Source organism: Saimiri boliviensis, chromosome 3 (assembly GCF_048565385.1).
Source record: "Saimiri boliviensis isolate mSaiBol1 chromosome 3, mSaiBol1.pri, whole genome shotgun sequence".
In the NCBI taxonomy this organism is placed as follows: domain Eukaryota; kingdom Metazoa; phylum Chordata; class Mammalia; order Primates; family Cebidae; genus Saimiri; species Saimiri boliviensis.
The window spans coordinates 143707517-143729725 of NC_133451.1; the positions used below are offsets into that span (position 1 = coordinate 143707517).

Consider the following 22209-nt stretch of genomic DNA (forward strand, 5'->3'; position numbering starts at 1 on the left):
TTAAAAGGTTGTAGGAAATGTACTCTGCTTTGAGGAAAGGCCTAAAGTGTGTTTTCAATTATAGCATACTACCCATTATGAAGAGTCCCAGCAATTCAGAAAAGGTGGTGGTGTGTCTACGCAGAGTAATAATCCTGAGCACCTTAGCCAAAGGTTCTGAAAAAGCAGCAGTGAAGTGTGATGACCATTCTGTTTAGGTGTAAAGATCCTACAGACTCAGGGCAATTGTCTACTTGGAAAGGATGGGCTCTGATTTATCATTAATATATTAATTTCAAGTCCAATGTCACTGACAGTAGTCAAAGTTATGGCAAATTGAATTTGACCTGAGTGGAAAGATAGTTATATTTCAAATTATAATGCAGGAAAACTTAACTACCAGTTTTTTAAAGCCAACATTGAGGAAGAACTGGTTTAAGGATGATGCTCCATTTTAAACTTGACTGCTCTCTGTGTTGGTTTGAGATTGAATTCATACAGGTGTTTCAAACCTTGTTTTCAATAGGATTACTTGTTACTGGGAAGCTAGATCTTTTGGTGGGAGTTGGCAGGGAGGTATTGAACCTAAGATTTCTCTATCAATAAAAGACATCTTTTGGGAGATACAGGACTCTTTAAGCTTCACTTATAAAACTGCAATATAAAGCTTTATTATTATTGTTAAAGGGGCAGGTCAGAATTTAACCCCCATGGTTCTCTGTAACACCACTGAAGTTGTAAGAATTAATTCAACCTCAGAGAGGCATGAGTTATCCATGTAGGCTTATGGAGTGTCATTTTAATATTCTATATCTTTACTGTGCCTCCACCTTCTTTGATGAAAAGGTCTATTTAAAAATTGGTAGGAAAATATTTAACATAATAAGATGATGAGTCAGTTTTTAAAAAGCTAAAAAGGGAAGATGTAGTTAAATAATGTACCTTTTAATTTTTTTAGCTACATCTGACTCATGACATATAATGTATTCTGCTAAGTTCAAAGTTTCCTCTTACAAAGAGAGTTTTATGAAACAACTCTTCTTCAGACCATTTTTACTTCAATTATAGTAGCAGGTTTTGGAGTTTAAATCATTAACAACCTCTGAGTGAACTTTTATCCAAATGACTGCAAGTCACAAAGAGAACAGTCCTCTTTCACCAAGTACCTTTTGTGCTAGAGTGAGACCCGTCCTTTTCTATTTTTCTCCTTTATGTCTGTCTTTGAAGAAAGATGTGTGATTTGTAAGGTAATGAAAGTATGTATCAGTTAATGAAAACTGCTATATTGGGCTCATAATGCACACTGGAATTGCTTCAGGGTAAACTTCATATACCTGCAGTGTACAGCAGGGGAAAAAGTAAATTTCCGAAGTAAAGATTGCTATGTGCACTCTAGGAGTACCACGTAGCAGTTAAAGCAACCATCAGGGGTGACCTAATCTTATTTTCCTCTTTGTCAAGTAGCTGTAATGTTCATTTAGGAGCATTTTTCAGTTTTAACTCCACTGGACACTCCAAAACTGGGCACTTACTCTGTCAACTGTCAACCGAACTATTGATTTCACCATATGTTGTCTTTTTATTTTTTTATTTTTGATTAGTTTTATTGGAATGTTTTTGGAGAGTATGTGGGAGACGATAACCTCCAGATTTAAGGTGATGGGGCGAGAGAGTAATTATTTTAGGGACAAAAGCCTGCAGAATTTCATACAGAACAAAATGTAGCTTAATAAACAAACGAAAGTTAAGATAAAAATTTATTTCCTTTTAAAAATCAGTAAAATAATGAACTAATCGTTGTTTAAAGAGTGAGAAAAACTTTTCCCCCCTAGAATTGGCGACTAGCGGGATAAATTTGAAGAGCTCCATCCCACCCCCGCACGCGCACCCCCCATTCTTTCCAGACAGAGCGGTTGTAAATCCGAGGCTGAGTCCGCCCTGGGAGCCTTGGGGCACCTTCCTCTTTGCTGTGTGTGTGTGTGTGTGCGCGTGTGTGTGTGCGTGCGTGTGTGTGTGTAGCTCTCGCTCTTTCCCTCAGTCTGTGCCTGTGTGTGTGTGTGTGTGTGTGTGACAGAGAGAGAGAGCGAGAGAGAGAGCGCGAGAGGAGAGAGAGCGAGAAAGAGAGAGAGAGAGAGAGCAAGAGAGCGAGCTGTGAGCTGTGCTGCCGCCGCCGCTGCCCTTTGATCCCGACATTAGTGTTAGGGGCTCGGAGACACAGAGCGCGGCCATAGACACCGCCGCACCGGCACTCATTTATTTATACCTCCCATCACACACGCGAGCATAGGACACACACACACTCACACCTATTAGATCCGTTTCCATTGAAGAATATTACGCTCGGGGACAAGCCAGGTGCACGACCAAAAATTAAAAAAAAAAAAAAAAAAAGGAAAAAAGAAAGGAAAGAAAAGAAGAAAACCCCTCTTCTGGCTCCAGGAAACAAGCTTCAACCCATTGCACACACCGGAGAGAAGGGGTTTCCCCCTGTCCGCCCGCCCGCCCCCCAACTACCTCCCCGCTCCTGCCAGTGTCTGCCTCTCTGCCCCCACGGGGGTTTATTTGATCTCACATTAACCAAGGAGGAGAATGTGAGAAAAGGGGGAAAATGCCCAGGAGGAAGCAGGAGCAGCCCAAGCGCCTTCCCTCACGTAAGTCATCCCTTCTCCACCTCCTCTCGTGCCATTTTCTCGCCCTCCCTCTCCTCTTTCCCCTCCGCAGCCTCCTCCGTTGTTTTCTGCATTAGTTTAGGGTTACAGAGGTGAAACTGACAAAGACACAGCCCGGGTTACTCCTCGTTTAGGTCTATGCTGAGGCAGCCATGTTGGTGATGATCAGCCCCGTGCCCTTTCTATTCTCTCTCTCTTTTTCTTTCTTTCTCTCACCCCCCCTCTTTTTTTCCTTGAGATCGGGCTTTTTTTTCCCCCCTTTCCCTCCCCTTCCCCCTCCTCGCCCCGGGTTGCTGGGGGGAGGGGGCAAGAGGCGGGAGGAGGGGAGTAGTGTGGATGCCTGGGGTTTTTATCGGGGGGTTGGTGGGGGGAGGTGGGAGAGGTTGGAATCTTAAAAAAAAAAATTCCTTGTGGATTCCAGCGCCCGAGGGTGCGGGGGTCGGGACGCGCGGAGGGCTGGGGGCCGTGACATGGCGTTTGGGGGTGCCGGGGCGAGGGCGCGCGGCAGCCCGCCGGGTACGGGATCCAGGGAGAGGTCCGTCCCTGGCTAAAGGTTGCGCCGGGGTTGGTCGGCCCTGGAGCCGCCGGCGGCAGCGGCGGCGGCGGCTGGAGCAGGAGGAGGCGGAGGTGGAGGAGGCGGCGGCGGAGGAGGGGAGTCGGGGGCGGGCGAGGCGGGAGCGGCTGGGGAGGGTGTAGGGACACCGCACACAAACACACGGGTACACACGCGCCGCCGGGCGGCTGCTCCCGCGGCGCCGGGGCGAGGGGGCGCGCCGGGGCGCGGGGCGGCCGGGCAGGGGGCGAGGCCGGGCAACGGCGGGCGGATGTGGGGTGCGGGAGCTGCGCCGAGGCGGAGGCAGGAGGCAGGGCGGCTCGCGGCGCGCGAGGTCCCTGCAGAGCCGAGGGGAGGGAGGAGCAGGGCTCCTGGCCGCAATAAAATGCGGGGTCAGTCGGAGCAGACGGAGCCAGGCGAGACTCGGGCTCTCAGACCCCCTCCCTGGCGAGCCTGAGCAGAGTCCAGGACTAAAGTGCATCACAGCCCTCCCCGGCGGCAGCCACACACGCCAACTGGAGACACACACCCGCCGGCACGGCCCGGTCCCCTTCCCCTCCTCCACCCGCGCCCCCGGTCCCTCTCTGCCCTCCCTCCGGCTTTTCTTTGCGCGACTCTTAACTTTTCCCCCACTCCGTCTCCAGCTCCCCCCAACCCCCCAGTCTTTCTCCGCTTTGAGTGTTCCGAGATGCTGCTAAAGCTAAAAGTGAAGGAGAAAGAAGCAACTAAAAATATCCCCCGGGGCCGCCCGGCTCCTTGAATGCAGGGAAGAGGGGGAAGGGGAGAAGGCGTGGGGCGGGGTGACGGGGAGGAGGGGACGCGGGAGGCGCCGGAGGGAGGGGTCGGGGGAGACGGAGGGTCAATTTCTCTTCTCTCCCCCCACACTACTCCCCTCTCCCGGCGGTTTGGCGCTGCTCGGAGCCCGATCCTGCAAAACCCGGGCTAGGGGCGGGAGTGGAGCCGGAGCGCCCGCCCGCCCGGGTGTCAGGCCGACGTGGTCGGTCACCTGAAGTTCACGGAGGGTGGGGGAAGGGTTAAGGTTATGGTGTCTCGGGCTCGGGTTGTGTGTGAGCGTGTGCGTTTCCGCTGCAGACAGGCAGCGCGATCGATCTCCCCCTCGCGAAATATCCGCGGCGGTGCCTGCCCAGGGGACAGGGAGGGGGGCGTGGGCTGCTCGGGCCGGGCGCCCCCGCGGCTCCGTGTCACCCGGGCCGCAGCCGAAGTGGCGAGCAAGGGCACTTGCAAGCAGTCCGCTCCGCAAACATTTCTCTTTCTTTCCCCTTCCCGGTACGCAGGAGTCGACGCAAAGGGCTTGGGTTGTGCTTTTTTCCCCTTCCTTTAAAAAAAAAAAATGCCCCTGTGCAGTCCTTTCTTCGCCTGCCCGCTAGAGGTTCTGAGGATAATATCACATATGTAATATATATGCACATAAAATCACTCGCAGGCGGCTGCGTGTGTAAGGAAATTTTGTGCGAGGAAGGAGGAGGCGGTGGAGTCGGGGAAGGCGAGTTGGGAGGCTCCGCGCTGCGATTCACAGAAAACTCGCAGCAGTTGGTGGAAGAGTGTGCGTGCACATGGCCGGCCCGCCGCGCTGCCCGGCTCCAGTCGGGGGCTTGGGGAGGGGAGGGAGAGGAGGCAGGAATCCTCGGGGGGTCAGGGGAGGTCTGCCCTGCTCGGACAAAATGGGCTTCAGTGTTCTCTGCGAACTTGCCCTTAGATGGCAACTTTGGGAGCTGATGAGCTTGTGTGCGAAAACAGGGCGGTGAGGTTATTTGGTCATTTTCTCTTTCTTCTCTTCTCCCCCTGCTTAAAAAAAAAATGTTGGCGGGGTTAGAGGGAGGGTGGGAGAGGAGAAGGGATTTATCTGTTTCGGCTGTGACGGAGATGGAACGCCTTCCCTCTGGTGTGTAGCGCGGTCGGGCAGCTGCAGCCTGCCCTGCTGGTGACCTTGACCCTGACCTCCTGCGACTACCCTCTCCGCCTGAGAGGAAATTCAGGCTCCATTTTAGCTCGGGTGCTTGGTGGGCTTCTCCCGCGGGTCGGTGCCTAGTGATGAAGTTATATTTTGAGAGTGGGCTCTCCTACTTTGCGGTCTGATTGAATCCTGTTATCACTCACTTTAAAAAAAAAATTACCTCCCTCTTTCAGTCACATAAAGTCACTTTTACTGAAGTAAAGAAGCAATTACCTTTGGAAACACGGTAAAAGTTCCTGCAGTTTTGAGAGGGAAGGCTTAATTTTCTAAGCTTTTCCACTTACCTTTGCATTGAATGGATTTTTGTGGATGTGTGTTGCCTGTGCTAAGTGTGGGTTACACAGGTTTGTTTTTTGTTTTGTTTTGTTTTGTTTTGTTTTTTTTTGAAGCAGTTTGAGTTTCGACTTTGCAATTTCTGGGCAAATGGTGTATTTTGCAGTTCAGTCACAGTCACCAAGGCTTCCTAAGTGCTGAGTGAGGCTTGAAACTTGGAAGTGGTGTGAAGTAGTGATTATTTGACTTTGGGAAAATTAGTGTTAAATTGTATTTAATGTCGAATATAATGGCAGTTCTGAGTCCTAGTTTTAATGTTAAACACTTTGTTTGTTTATCCGTGAGAGGAGTATTTCTCTTTCCCTCAAATACTGTTTTGTATCAAACTTAAAATATAGGAAGTCTGGGGATTAAATTTCTCCTCCTGTAAGTCATCCCAGGGTTTTAAGAAGTTAGGGGCAGATTTAAAAGTTGACTCTAAAAGAAAGAAGTGATGTGTGTAACAGAGGAGGAGAAGGGAGATCTTGAAGGAGTGAGAGAGGAAAACTGTTTTTCAAGCCAAAGAGCCCTTTTGAGTAAATATAAAAGTAGTTAATAGCCACTGTTGATATATTGTTTTAAGAATCTGTAGAACCTGTAAACAGACATTTAAGAAGGGCAAATTCGAATACAAAAATAAAGGAACTTGTGAAACCTGTATCTATAGAAAATTTGGAGGGCTTTCCGCTTCCTCTTAGGTCTCTCCCTGTGCCTGCAACCCCCTCTAAGGATTCTACAGCATAAAGCATTGCTTCTTATAGACTCTTTCTGTGTTGGATCTATTTTCTGATATTGAGTACAATACTAGCCAAACACAGTCTGGATCTACAAAGCCCACAGTCCTCCCACTACACAGCACAGACACTGGGGAACCTGGAAGTTCCACCCTGGAGTGGATTAGTCCTGGAAATCCAGACTAGCACTTGGTATTATCTGATACCAAGTCTGGGGTGAGCCTCAACCCCTGGCACGGAGTCCCAGCAATTCCCCAGTCTGGGCTCCGGCCTGCTAAGGTTTCCTAGCTCCTTCTGTTCAGCTAGACACCCATGGGACTGTTCAGAACCGAATTAGCTTTGGAGATGGGTTAGCCTTTAACCTGACACTACTAACCTAAGCCTTAGGTTTCTGATTTAAAATTCTACACAGCCATTTCCTCCTGGGCCTCTGAAGTAAGTGTGTGTGTTTGTATCTGTGTTTGTTTTGTTACATGGGCCTCATACATTTGCAGAAAAAGACGGCCTATATTGTGGGGTTGAATGGTGATCTTACTGTCTACAAATCAAAAGAAGTCCTGTATTAACTTTTGCAGGTGACCCTAAGCAAAGGATATTAAACCTAAACTACTTTTGAGGGGGTGGTTTTAAAAATTTTTACACAAGATGCAGCCTTTATTTTTTTGGACTAGAGCAGTAATTATCATTTTGGGATTTAAATATGATTCTGCTGTTGTTCATGGCTCTTTTACAAAAGTTCTTTCCATTAACAAGGTCCAATACTACATTAAAAAAAAAAAAAGAAGTCTGAGAGGCCCTTTGAGCTGTAGCACCTGGTTGTCTTTAGCAGAATCCTGTACTGGATAACTTTAAAAACTTTGTCAGCCTAAGAAAGAGGAAGAGTGAGTAACTGTGTGGGTAACCGATGCTGTGACTGTTATCATGCATGGGACTAGGCACTTTATGAGCATTATTACATTTGGAATCACAATCTGAAGAGGGAAAGGATAAGGAAGGCTGTTCTGTTTGTTGTGTCTGTAAATCTTTTATACCATTGGTGATCAGCACTTATTTCCTTATTAGCTTCAACTTACACATAAACGTGTGTGAGTTTAGATCCTATTATATTTACCACTGGAAATTTGCCTGATGCCTATTCCCGAGTGGGAACACAAAGGAAAAGTTAATAAAGCAGTTGTTTTATGATTCCAGTATTTTCATTGTTTACTCAGTTGTGGATCAAGACCAGATCAGGTTATTGTGTTTTTCATTAACAAAACTTTTTAAAATTCTCTCTTGCTTTCTAGTAAAATTGGGAAGAAAGTGACTGAAAAGCAACAGGATTCCTTATTTTTATCATTTTACAAGTACTTTTCTGTCTAATGAAAGAGAAAGGGTGAAAGATTTAATTCTTTTTCCCTATTTATTCTTACTAATTTTTGCAATGACCAGGCAGTACCTCTGACTAACTGTGGCAGGGACCACGTGGGAAAAAATCTGAGTCTGAAGTAGCAAAATATTTCACTGATTCTGTCAGCCAGAGCTAATGATTCCAAGGTACCCAAAAGCAGTCTAGGTGGATGCTGGATCATCATGCCTATCTGTTCTCTGAAAAGAATATCTCTGTATTCCTAATACAGTAAGTAGGGTATCACTGAGCTTTCCTGCTAACATAGGAAAGAAAACTCAAAGTCACATTTCTTCTCATGCTTCAAAATAGTTTCTAATAAAAAAAATTGATTTTTAATCTACCTGCATGCTGCCATGTCACTCTGGAGATGACACAGCTTGTGTGAGTTGACAAGTCTCACTGCACAAAGTGTTAATAAATCATGCTGGAGAAGTATAAATTGGACAGCTTTCAGCCAGTGTTAGAGCTTGCTGTGCATTAGAGATTTTAGAGTCGTCGAATGGCATCTATTAGGAGAGTTCCAAGGGAGGTGTAGAAAATCTCTGTCTTGTGAGGCTTGTAAAATCAGAGGGACAAAGACCATGGGGACACCCAAGGGAGAGTGTGTGTTCGTGGAGTGATGACATAAGCTTCTCCTGCGGTCAGAAGTTGCTTTAAAATACAAGGAGTTGGGCCGGGCGCGGTGGCTCAAGCCTGTAATCCCAGCACTTTGGGAGGCCGAGGCGGGTGGATCACGAGGTCAAGAGATTGAGACCATCCTGGTCAACATGGTGAAACCCCGTCTCTACTAAAAATAAAAAAAAATTAGCTGGGCATGGTGGCACGTGCCTGTAATCCCAGCTACTCAGGAGGCTGAGGCAGGAGAATTGCCTGAACCCAGGAGGCGGAGGTTGTGGTGAGCCGAGATTGCGCCATTGCACTCCAGCCTGGGTAACGAGCGAAACTCCGTCTCAAAAAAAAAAAAAAAAAAAAATACAAGGAGTTCTATTAATGTCAACATGTTCTTGTAGAAAAGGCCGGATTGGAAATGTATGGTGCCTGGCTGTGTTGGTAAACTAGTTTGCTTAATTAATCTCAGTAGATTGGGTTCAGATCCTGTCTGGACAAGTTAGTTTTAGAAAAGAGGGAAAACTCTCATCCACTATCATTAACCCTGGTCACTTATCTGCAAATTGTTATCTTTGACTTAAAGATGACAAAGTGTCTTAGACTGTTTGGGCTGCTGTAACAAAATATCTTAAACTGGATATTTTATAAACAATAGAAATGTACTGCCTACAGTTCTGGAAGTTGGGAAGTCCAAGATCAAAGCGCCAGCAGATTCAGCTTTTGATGAGGGCTCTGTCTCTGCTTCAATGGTGGTACCTTTTTGCTGTGTCTTTATATAGTGAAAGGGGCACACAAGCTCCCTGGGGCCACTTTTATAAACACACTAATCCCATTCTTGAGGGCTCCACCCTCACCATCAAGTTACCTCCCAAAGGCCCCATCTCTAATACTATCACAGTGGGGATTAACTTTCAACATGAATCTGAGGGGGACACCAACATTCAGACCACAGCACAAGGCGTGAGGAAGGGAAATATGGTGGAGCCCACATTGCTACGCTCGTTTCTATGACTGGTCAGCAGTGCCATCTGTGAAAACTGAAGGCGGCGTATTTCCGAGATTAGGTTAATATATTTGTCCCCATTTGAGGTTGCCATGTCGTCCTCCATTCTTCATTTTTAAATCTCCACTGGAGTATTAGGACAGGAGAAGGCAAAACAGAATAGGCTGGAGCTAATCTCTCCATTCTGAGTGATGTATTCGTAATTTTGTATAATTTAATCAGACTGATCGCAGAACAAGATAATGAGAGTATGACCTTACAGAATAGGACTTTTGGGGGCATTAAGGATTTTCAGCATAAGGTTTTACAAGACCATGAGCTCTGTGGTGAAGGCATAGATGTTGAGTTTTCTCTTATTGGAAAAAAAATCCAGACCAGGCCTAGTTATGGTAGAATATGAGCTTTTCTTCAGATTTCATTACTGTATTGGCTTAGTTAATGTACTCTTAGAACCACATTTTAGAGGTATAGATTGTAAATGATGGTGCCTGTTTCTGATATACTCTTTTCTATCTCCTGCTTTGCTAGGTATAGCTCAGTAATTCATTCCATCTAGGGCTAAGTGTACAAAACACTTTACAGTTCATGGTAGCCGAAATGTCTTCTGTCATATTTTATAAGAGAATAATGTGTGAAGCAGAGACCTTAGAAATAGCTAAGAGTACTTGATGGGCTGAAGTTTCTGGCTGCTTTCTCCTATTTGGGAGCAAATTTTGTATTTCTGTCCTCTCTCTGTAAGTTATGTTTTATGATATTGGAGAATAGTGTATGACTAGGTGCTGAGGCAGGGCCTCTCAGATGACTGCTGTCATTCCCCAGGGACCCACCTTGGGATACAATCGTAGTTACAAAGTAATTTCATAAATTAAAATCAGACTTTGTCTTGATACTAATCTTAAATGGTATGGGTACATGTTGCTGTTTATTTTATAAAAGTTAGCTTCCCTGTACACACACACACACACACACACACACACACACACAGGCTACACTGTAGCTAATTTTATAAAATTCACAGTGATACACACCCACGATCTGAAGTCAGAATGTGGCCTTTAGCAACTCTGCTTTCACAGTCTGACCTGGGGTTATATTAAATGCAGCAGATTCAGTGTGCCTAAAAAGGATATTGTTTCCAACTGTCCATTCCCTTCTTACTAAAAAACAGCCTTTACCTCTGAAGTTCTGTCTCCGGAGTTCTTAAGTGACAGGGGTTTAGATACACTTGGCTTCTGTTCTTAAGAAAACCTAATTCAACCAAGTTTTCTCCACCAAGAAGGAAGAAATGAATGAACCTTCTTCGAGACTGGGGACTGAAAAAGCAAACCCTAAAATAACCTTTCTCTCTATCTCTTTCTCTTTGGTCATTTCTACATGGGTCGATCCCATTAGAACTGTGATGTGAAGGATAAAAGAAAAGAGGTGAGAGAGAGAGAGATGTGGATCTCAGGATAATTGTTCTGAGTGTGCTGAAGAAGCTGGCCTTCAAAGGAGACTGAAGAAGGGCAGGAGAAAATGATCTTTTACATGATTGATCAGTAGCACTCTACTTATCTGAGCTTTCGAAACAAGCTTCTGTGCTTGTGGAGGGTGATAGATATTTCTGAGTGCTAGTATACATAGTGCTAGTATCTTAGGTGGTCTGGCACTGTATTTTAAAAAGCTTTTGTTGTTGTTTTGTAATGAGAGGGAGAAAGTATCATCTGTGACTGTGCCCTCTTTTAACTTTGTCTACTGTGTATGGTACAACTAAAGTAGAAACAGGACTGATATGCTTTCGAAGTTCGTAGGGCAGCAGTCAAATGTACTAACTCCGGGGCCAGGCTGTTCAGATCCCAGCTTTGCCACTGACTGGCTGTGTGACCTTGGGCAAATTACTTATCTTCCCTGCTCTCCACTTTCCTCATCACTGAATAGTGATAATAATTTCTGTATCACAGAGCTATTAGAAGGATTAATTGAATACATATACAAATGTAAATATTATACATATACACAAAATCATGCCTAATTAGTGCCTGCTGCATAGAAAGAACTCAGGAAATATTACTTATTATTAAGTATGTGAAATGTATTTTAGTTTGTTTAGATTGTGAATAGATTACAGGTATTTCTGACCTGGAACTTTTCGGTGGTTTCTATGGGTTTTTTCTCAATAGATCTCATTAGAGTGGTGAGTAATAATAATATGATATGGTAAAATTCATTTACAAGGCTATTATTGTACGGCTTGACTAATACTTGTTTCATAGGCCAACAATATTAAATTGGGTTTTTACTACAGGAATGAGTTTCTCTATTTATATGATTTGACCTGAATTATATCTAAGTTGTGTAATAATCATATGCATTATAACCAGGTTTTACTATAAAGTGGGGATACTAAATCCTCCTTGGACACTTAGAGTGAGACCCAAATTAGAGAATATGTATTCCATAAATATTTATTTATTCTTCTGTTCAACAGGGAGCCCACTGATTAGAATAACACAGAGGAAATTTATATTAGGTGTTCCATATCTTACATAGGTAATAGTTCATTTACAGAGAAAAAAGGAAAGGTAGGGTCTGCTGTTGCTAATCACAGAGAACCAATTCAAGAGAATACACTAAATGAATCTGAAATGAAGAATGGGGGTGTGTGCATAGCAGGAAAGAGAGAGAGATCACATCGTAGGTTACAAGCTGGTGCTATAGTAATGTGTTTTGCCCCACACAGATACTGTTTAAAAACTTGAGACAACATTTTGGAAATCGGAGGTTTCATGTAAAAATCCAAATTTCCAGCTTCCTTTGAAAACTTGGAAGAGCCACTCGCACTGGGCCCACCTCCCCACATGGCAGCAATCTGCTGTAGTCGGTGGCGGCTGTCTCCATTCCCTAGGCATGTGCTCGTCAGTCTGCCACAGTTCCTGCCACTCGGCCGCCATGTCCCCATATGCATATACACCTGCCTGCCTCCCTCAGGTGTCTTACCTCCTGGTCCCTGTAGGCATTTGGATTAGGAACTGTTCTGCATGCCCCAGCATTCTTTGATCTTTCCATTCATCACTGCGTTTCAGGTGTTGTATAGCACATTTGATGACAGTAGCAAGAAGCCGTATAGGGATTAAGATCCTGGCAGCACCACATTGTAGCCGTGACACTAGCAAGTTACTGCTGTTATCTGCCTGTTTTTCTCATCTGTTAAGTGGGAGGCCATTGCAGGTTCTCTGAGACTAGGTCAGCTTGTACATGTAGAGACTTTTGATTGGTGTCTGGCATAGAGTATGTGCACAGTAAATGCTGGCCATATTAACACAGCTGAGGTGTGAATTCATTTCAACTGAGGATTCCTTGAACTGTATTATATAATCAGTAAAGGACAACTCTTGCTGCCCATCAGTTTCTGATCACCATCAGCCAACCCAGTGGCTCTTAACTCTGGCTACATAGTTGAATCATCCGGGAGATTTTATAAAAATACAAACTCCCGGAGATTTAAATTGAATTGACCCAGAGTGGAGCTTGAGCATGAACATTTTTTATAAGCTCTCTGGGTGATGTGATTAATTTGCTTAATCCCAAGTTGAGGACCCCTGAACTAACCAGAACTCCCACTCTGGGATGTTACCATTTCAGCCAAAAATAAAGACATGCAATGCTGAGCCTGGTCAGCTTATTGACGGTAATTTGTTAGGCTCTTAAAACCCTAAACTCAGCTCGTGGACTTGAGTAATTGACTGCAACTGTTCGAGGCTGGATACCAGAGAGACTCACGGAAGGAACCTACAGTAGGCAGGAGACACAGACTCCTGTCTTCTCCTTCAGACTCTCCCAGCACCAAGGTTTCTCACTGGCTGTGTGACCTTGGGCAAGTCACTTACCATCTATGGGCTTAAGTAGCTCCATCGTGTAAAATGGAAAACCCAGTACATTACCCAAACCTTCTATTTGTATTATGCTTTATTCTTCATGAAGTACTTTCACTGATATCATCTGCCTGTGAGGCAGGCAGGGAAGGGTTGCTTCTCCCACGGATTGGACAGAAGTGGACACAGACCCAGATAGAGGAAGAAGCTAGCATGTAGTCACCCGTGTCAGCACTACCAAGGGCTGGACCATTTGATGGTCTCTTGAGACTCAGTGCAGCTGTAGGTCTGTGAAATCTACATGGGATCTCACAACCTGAAGGAGATGGTTTTGGCCACTATAAACTGCTCAGAAACCCTCCACTACAGGAGGAGAACCCCTTAGGTGCTGATGGAACGTGATGGCCTCGTGATTCATGAAAACTTCTGCTGTCAATGATATTTCCCTCCTCAAAGACTCAAGATCTGAGTTTTTGATATTAGACTAAGCAGAGGGTAGTAGAATGGAGTCACATGCAGTGACACTGTCTTGAGTCCTGAATTAGGTACTCCATATGGAGTGTACTGCCTTGCGTAATGGCCTAGAATTAGGCGGTGTTTTCTAATCTGCACTTGTTTGGCCCTGCTTGTTAACCCAACAGTCCTCTCTAGAGCATGAAACACAGCTGTATTTGGGAGGAAACAAAGTGTGGGAGACCCTACGCTCCAGCAAACGTTACTGAAATGTGCGATATGATTTCTCCCTTCTAGGGGAAGGCAAACGTCAAATAATAACTCGTTGGGTTTTAATCTGACCTTAAAAAGTTAGAAATCAAATTACAGTGAGCTGCTTTGTGACATTTATAGAAAGAGGGAAATTTCACAATCTAGAAGTAGGGTTTGGGTTGGCTTCTAGATTGTAGTTAGAGAGAAGTGCTGTGTACAAATGGCTACTCAAATACTTGTTGATAGGTGAAAACATACGTGTAGAAGAAGAGAAAAAGTACGAGAAGCTTAAATATGACTTGGACATACTCCATCAGGCTGGAACCATAGAAATCATAAATATTAACTCTTTAATAATTTATTTTTAAAAATCGATGTTGGCTTTTAATGACAAAAGTAGTACATGCATAGTATAAATAATTAAACCCATGCAATAATGTTTATGTATGAAAGTTCCCTCATCCCAACTTCCACCCCCAGCGATAACCACTGTTAATCAACAACTAATATTTAAAACTCAGCCTTTCTTTGAAAAATGGATACATTTCAGCAGAGTTGGCTGAAAGAATTTAAGTGCGGAATTCAGAACAAGGGTGGCAACATTGCTCTTAGAAACTAATTCGACTCATCTGTAGTATTGAATCCCAGATTGATTAAACAGATTTAAAGAGGAAAATTGATAAAGTGCTCACAAAAAGGGAGGCAACTAGAATGTTGTATATTCCTGAAATCATCATATGAAAAATTAGTTGTTGAGGCAACTGGGAATACTTCATTTAGGAGTGGGGGTGTAAAAATTATGCATGGTAGCTATATTCAAATATGTGAAGTTCTGTCAAGTGAGAAAGGGAGTAAATTGTTATTCATCCTAAATTCTCAGCTGGTGTGTGATAACTGATAATTCATTTGCTCATTCATTTATTTCACCAGCACTAACTGAGCACATGTGTGTCAGGGATTGGGAATTTGTGGAGCTGAATAGAGCATGGTTCCTGCTCTCAAGGAGGTCAGAGACAAATGAGCAGAGAAAGAGATGGAAAAAAATAATTAAAATTCAGCTTGAAAAGTATTTTCATTAATTTATGAAAGTGCTGGTCAGAAAACAGAGAGTAAGACCAATACTGTAGAAGTTAGAAGGAAGATACATTTGATTCAGTAAGATTTGTTGAATAAATAAAACTATCCTGCTGGGCATGGTGGCTCAAGCCTGTAATCCCAGCACTTTGGGAGGCCGAGGTGGGTGGATCACCTGATGTCAGGAGTTCAAGACCAGCCTGGCCAACATGGTGAAACCCTGTCTCTATTTAAAAAATACAAAAATTAGCTGGGTGTGGTGGCATGCACCTGTAGTCCTAGCTACTCGGGAGCTTGAGGCAGGTCGCTTGAACCTGGGAGGTGGAGGTTGCAGTGAGCTGAGATTGCGTCATTGCACTCCAGCCTGGGTGACAGAGTGAGACTTTGTCTTAAAAAAAAAAACAACGTAATAAAAATAAAACTATCCAAAAGTGAAACAGCAGATATTTGTGTTTATGAAGAAGCTGGTTCAACCACCCATTGAGGGTGATTTGCTAAGGACTTCAAGTAATGTGGGGTGGGATGAGAAGTGTTGAACTCTAAAATCATTTAATATTTCAGGAAACGATTCTATAAAGTGCTGCTGTGCTTGGTTTCTATTTAAAGTTGGAAATCTGTTCCCACAGCAGGGGAACACATCTTTCACTATACTGAATTGAGGGCCTTTTGGGAGTAAAGGTGTATGGCGACACACATGGTGTCATGTTGGAGCAGTGACGATTTGACTGGCTGAGAATTGTAACTCCCACGTGGTGCTCATTCATTAAGGAAAAGTTTTGAGCATTTACCTTGTTCACAGAAGTTCTGTAGGATGCAACTTCTGCTGACAGTTCTTACGAATGTTGACACAAAATAATCACAGAGGGTAAGTACAAATCAATATGCTAATAAGTGCAAGATGATACACCATCAGTTAGATGTGTAAATGTTTGAGGAAACACAGAGCAAGTGTGATGGGTAAAAGATTCTCAAAGAGGAATGATATAGAAAGTGTCCTGAAGGAAGCCACGGACTTAGATCCTGAGCCGAGAGTAGAGAACATTCCAAGAAGAAATGTCATTAGCTGATATGGTTTTGCTGTGTCCCCACCCAACTCTCACCTTGAATTGTAGCTTGTATAATTCCCACATGTCATGAGAGGGACTTGGTGAGAGGTAATTGAATCATGGGGGTGGGTCTTTCCCATGCTGTTCTTGTGATAGTGAATAAATCTCATGAGATCTGATGGTTTTATAAAGGAGAGTTCTCCTGCACACAGTCTCTTACCTGCTGCTATGTAAAATGTGACTCTGCTCCTCCTTTGCCTTCCACTGTGATTGTGAAGCCTCCCTAGCCATGTGGAACTGTGAGTCAATAAAACCTCTTTCCTTTATAAATTATCCAGTCTCATCTTTATTAGCAATGTGATAACAGACTAATACATTAACCAAAAGAGGGCAAAATAAACCAAAAGTTCATTTATGTGAGAGACCCTAAGATAAGGGAGTTCATTGAACCAGAGGGGCCATATTGGTGATATAAAGATAAGAAGCAGGAAAAATATGGAAGGAGCTGGCCCAGATAAGAGATTATGATTGCTAAATTCAGTGGTTTGATTACATCTCAAAAATCAACTGTGAAGTGTGGTAGTTTCTGCCACGGTTATAAAAATGGAGATGGAGGGCGATGGCCTAAATGATGAAGTGGCCTTTTCAAGTAGGGAGGGCTGTTGAAAAACCAAACTCAGGCGGATGGCACTGGATGTGACCCCTGAAGGGGCTGTGGGGTGAGCTCTGCCTCAAACCGGCTTTTCAGGGCCAGTGCTGCAGACACTCAGCCAGCATTTGCCATCCCTTCTTAACTTTTTCCTTACCTCTTTGGTTCCTCAATAATCAGCAAGGAGAGTTCTAATGCTGTGTCTCCCTTAGAGAATCATAGAGTATGTGCTTTTAACAAAACATTGTATATCTAACATCCAGACATGTGTAATGAAAAGCGTAATGACAAAACAAACATCTGTAAACCTACCACCCAGTTTAACTAGTTTTAATGCTATCAAACCTATTCGTGTATTCTTCTCCTGCTCCCTGTCTCCTAAGAGTTCCCATTACCCTAAATGCTCTGTTTATTGTTTTCTTTGTTTTTTTTTTTTCCTGTGGACTTTGCCGTATTGCTTAGTTTTGCTTGTCTTTGAGATGTGTAACAGTGCTAGTGTACAGTGTGTGTTGTGTGGTCTGCACCTTGGTGTTTCATTCAATGGTTACCTTTCCGGGATTTCTCCATGTTGATGCATGTAGCTCTGGCACATTCGTTTTCACTTCTCTCCAGTATTTTACTGCAGAAACATACCACAAAGGATGTTTGCTTTTGTTTCCACTTCTTTTTGCTGTTCTGAACAGTGCTGCTGTGAACATGCATGTACATATCAGCTTAGCCTGAGTGTGAATTTCTCTAAGATACTGGTTATCAAACATTTTGGGTTTAGGCCCTTTTTACCAGGCCCCCTGAACTCCGAAAACCTTTTGTGTACATGCCTCGTATCTGTTTATCTATATCATAGTAGAAATTAAATACGTTATTAAAAATACTGATTCTAACCCATTACATGTTCATTATAAATAGGCATATTTTAATAAAAATATATTTTCCAAAATAGATTTAGTGAGAAGAGTGCTGTTGTTTTATATTTTTGCAAATCTCTACTGCCTGAGTTAACAGAAGATAGCGAGAGTCTCCTATCTGCTACTGCATTCAATCTTTTTATTTATTGATTGATTGATTGATTGTGAGACAGATTTTCCTCTGTTGCCCAGGCTGGAGTGCAGTGGCACCATCTCAGCTCACTGCAACCTGTGCCTCTTGGGTTCAAGCGATTCTTCTGCCTCAGCCTCCCAGGTAGCTGATATTACAGGTGCCTACCACTGAGCCTGGCTAATTTTTTTTTTTTTTTTTCACATTTTTAGTGGAGACGGGTTCTCCTCATGTTGGCCAGGCTGGTCTTGAACTCCTGGCCTCAAGTGATCTGCCTGCCTTGGCCTCCCAAAGTGCTGGAATTACAGGCATGAGCCACGGAACCTGGCCTGCATTCAATCTTTTGACATGTTTTGGATGGCATTTCTGAAGAAAATCTGACTTCACATCAATATGTAATAGTCTTTTCAGGTAATTGTGAATATTCATTGATAATACACCAAGACTCAAAAAGAGGTAGCTTCTTAAAAAGGTTAGTTGCAATGATGAATCAAAACATTTCAATAAACTTTTCATATTTTGTTGCATTAAAATCTACCGGTCTTTCTTGTGCTTTGAATGGATCAATGTGCATAGAACATCTTGCGTTGGACATTTGGAAAATATTGGTTCACTCAGTTACATAGATCTACCAAATGTTGACACATTTTGTTATACAATACAAAAAAATTTATTAATATCAACACTGATGTTATCTGAAAAGTCTTTAAGGACTGTATTGGGAAGCTGTCAAATTCACAGTGTAAGATACATGTTTTCCAAAATTTTAATTCTTACTTGAAAGCTTGATTTTTATCGTTGGCAACAAATACTGTCAGTTTTTCCTTGAAGTATCAGTCTTACTTTTATTCATTTCCAATGAAGAGTCTGCCAAATACCCACACTTGAATGACCATAGTCAGTTATTCTTTCAATTAAAAGTAATGTTCAGGCCAGGCGCAGTGGCTCACACCTGTAATCCCAGCACTTTGGGAGGCTTAGGTGTGCAGATTACGAGGTCAAGAGATCGAGACCATCCTGGCGAACAAGGTGAAACGCCGTCTCTACTAAAAATACAAAAATTAGCCGGGTGTGATGGCACATGCCTATGGTCCCAGCTACTCGGGAGGCTAAGGCGGAAGAATCGCTAGAACCCAGGAAGTGGAGGTTGCAGTGAGCTGAGATTGTGCCATTGCACTCCAGCCTGGCGACAGAGTAAGACTCTGTCTCAAAAAAAAAAAAATAATAATAATAGTAATGTTCAATGAAAAAAGTGTCTAGTTCAGCTCCTAACTCAGTCACACATGTCCTTTTTCTTGAGACAGCCACTGTGCTTCAGTGATGGCAGAAGCGTTTTATGCATATATTTTGTTACATGTATTATTAAAAAGATGTTTATTCAAGGGTCAGTCTTCAATGAAAGTAATTTTTACTGCTTCATCAAAGACATTGCTAAATGAAACTGGCAGGGCCTTTCTCCTTGTTTTGCTTTTATGTTTGTGTATTAGTTTTTAAATATGTGCAGCAGTGAAGAATGCAATGATTAGTAGTAGGATTTATTGCTATTGCCGTGATTTGAACTAAGGTCTCAATAGTTTTACCCGTCATTGCTTTCGTATCATCATTACAGATGTCAACGGAGTGGTAAGGGCAAATGATAGCTTAGTATTATTATAAAAACAGTTTTGATCTTGAGGATCGCTGGAAGGGTCTCAGAGACACATAGGGGTCCATGCACCACACTTTGAGAACCACTACTCTAAGGTATCTACACAGTAATGGAATTGCCGTGTCTTTGTTCATGTGCTTCTTCTGCTTTACTACGTACTGCTATAATGTAGCACTTGGAATATTTTCACCCAAGACCCCCAAAAGGCAAAGAATCCTGAAGACGGGGAATCCTAAACTCACAAGGGTTCTCAGAGCTTCTGTGAGATTTCTTTGATGTTCCTTTGAATTATCTTAAAATATACATTATACCGTGTATGTCTGCTGATTTAAACTAAAAGTAATGTTTTCAGTAACTCATCAAATTACAAGAAACTAATATTGTTTCTTGTAAATATGTATGCAACAGTGCTGGTCTGTGAAGATGCTCCGTGTTTCTCCTGGTACCCCTATGATTTCCTGGAACCCCTGTTGGAGGAGAACTCCAGTGAGTACCTTGGTCCAGCATGATTTATCTTGGAGACTGCATGGTAGCAAAGAGGAGATGACTAACATTTCCAGTCCTGAGGAACTAGGAGTATTTCTGGTCTTCATGTCTCCTTTTTCTGAGTTGCTGTCCTCATCATCCATGAACCCACTCATCTGAGACAGAAACCTGAGTGGAATTCAAATGCCACCTTCTCCTTTTCCTTACCCTATTGAGTTTCTTCCCCACTCAGTCTTTGTTGATTCTACCTTCCAGATATCTCTAGAATAAAGCATGCCCACCCCCTGCCACTGCTTTGGTTTACACTCTTATTTTTTCTCAGAGATAATTGAAATGGTTGCCAACCGGCCTCTTACTTTTTTTTTTTTTTTTTGCCTGAGACTCACCTCTCCCTTCCCCCATCCCTGCCTCTATAATCCAGTCTTCACACTGCCACCATGGCAGACTTTCTAAAACACTCATGTAATCCAGATAATCCTATTTAAGATCCTTTAGGCATTTTCTAAAAGGATAAAGTTTGGACTTCTAGACTTTGCCAAAAAGCAAAGTCTAGAAGATGCTTCGTCATCTGAGCCCCTTTCCTCTGCCATCTTGTGTACTCCTTGTTTCATTCGTACTGAACTATCTGTTCTGCAAACCATACTAATGCCTCCTTTCCTTAGCATATTCTTTTCCCTGTTTCTGAAATAACTTCAACTCATCTACGTGCCTGATAACCTCCTACTTAGCCTCCAACACTCAGTTCTCTGAGAAGCCTTTGCTGCTTCCCCTCCTCCATCATCCCACCTCCTGGGCAGAATCAGGCATCCCGTCCTCTGATTCCCATAGCTCTGTCATCATAACCTCCTAGGCGTGTTATACTTGCTTACTTGTTGATGTTCTTATCGACTGTGAGCTTTTAAAGGGCATGAACTATTTCTTACTCATTTTTGTACATTCTTGCACATAACAGTAACTGATTATAGTAGGTGATCAATAAATATTGCTGAACAAATGAATGAAGGGAGAAGCAAAGAACTGGTCACAGAAGCCAAGAAATAGGAGATGTTCTATTAATATTGTTGAATGAACAAATGAATGAAGATAAGAAGGGGGATCCCATAGGAGGTGTTTCATAAACACTGCTGAAGGAAGAAACAAACAAGTTAAACCTGGGTCACAGAATCAAAGGGTTTTAGAGGTGGAAAAGACTTTGGAGTCTGTCTCCTGCTGTCTTCCTCCTTCAAAAATGAGAAAACGATTTACCTAAATTGTGCATCCAGGCTGGGTAGGAGGTGATGAATAGTGCCCTGGACATTCACGTGAATGTAGCCTGGAGGGAGTCACGTGCTTCTCCTCCCTTCCCGAGGAGACTTGCCCAGAAGAGCAGAGGGCGTGGCCTACGCTGCAGGGGATACCACCGTCTAAGTGCAAGGGAGAACTTTTGTGGTTGGAAGTCTGTGGCACATTCCAGACTGTAGAGTCTCCCCTCAGCTATTGGCTGTTGCTCTCTTTCTGTCCTCAAACTGTGCCAAGACTGTCAGATTTTCCTGATGACTGGGCATATTCTGCATCTGGATTCCATGGTCATAACAACCAGAAGTTTCCTGTCTTCTTTGGTTGGGGTGATTATGATATAGAGCTGGGTTACAGAATCAACAGTTGTGAGGTAAGCCCAACTTTTTAAAACAATGTTTTCTCCTCTGAGATTTCTAGGTGCCTGGGAGAAAGGGAAAGGAAAGCTAGTATTCACTAAGTGCCAACTCTTTGCCAGGTGCTCTACTTACATAATGCTAATTTACCTTTACAACAACCCTGTACAATTGCAGATATTAGTATCTTATACTCTAAACAGGAAAGGTGTTTGTAGACTTCAGGTGGGCCTAGTGCATCGCAGCGTAGGATTCGAGTGGGAGTGTCTGGTTTCAAAGATTATGCCCTTTCTATTTTGCCATGCTGTTTCATGCTGTATAAATAGATTTTTTGCTTTACAAAACTTATTGTGGCCTTATTTCACAAATATTAGTGAATGCTTGAAGTTGAATATATTTTATTTACTGAAAAGGAGGAGACTCTACAGGTTTCTGGTTTAATGTTATCCATGCTTTGGAGTTTACATGTACTTGGCCATCTCTGCAGGACTACCATGTATAGGAGAGAGAGCAGTATTGTTACCCTTCTTTATGGTTGATGGATTTGAGTAATGGAAGATAGAGCGTTCCTCATCCTTCTGGTTCATCGCTGTATTCCTAATACCATGTCTAAGGGTTGGTATATAGTAGGCTCTTCAATTTTTGTTAGATAAACATCAGAAGTTACATAAGTGGTAAATTCCAAATTCAAAGTGGAACCAGGTCTCTGAGTCTCAGCTCACTGGTCCTTCCTTTGCTAAAGCGTTCTGCTCTTCCCAGTGCTCTAAGCAGAGAGATGCGGGAATGAGTTCTCCCTTTCATGGGGATGTGTGGACTTGGGAATGCTCTTGATTTGGCTATCCGGTGGACTTCCACAGATC

At 43.3% G+C, this 22209-nt stretch overlaps 1 protein-coding gene across 5 annotated transcripts in view; it reads left to right on the forward strand.

Annotated features, from left to right (window-relative positions):
• The first annotated feature begins 1956 nt into the window (after window positions 1-1956).
• Window positions 1957-22209, forward strand: part of ZNF827 (zinc finger protein 827) — a 182512-nt gene continuing 162259 nt past the window's right edge. For 4 of the 5 annotated variants that reach the window (XM_039479138.2, XM_010338626.3, XM_074396850.1 and 1 more), the window contains exon 1: window positions 1958-2630. In XM_039479138.2, coding sequence (XP_039335072.1) covers window positions 2588-2630 — 43 coding nt within the window. In that variant the 5' untranslated portion in view covers window positions 1958-2587. Of the gene's footprint in view, window positions 2631-22209 lie in introns of all 5 variants that reach the window. The other variant, XM_039479137.2, reaches the window with a different exon arrangement.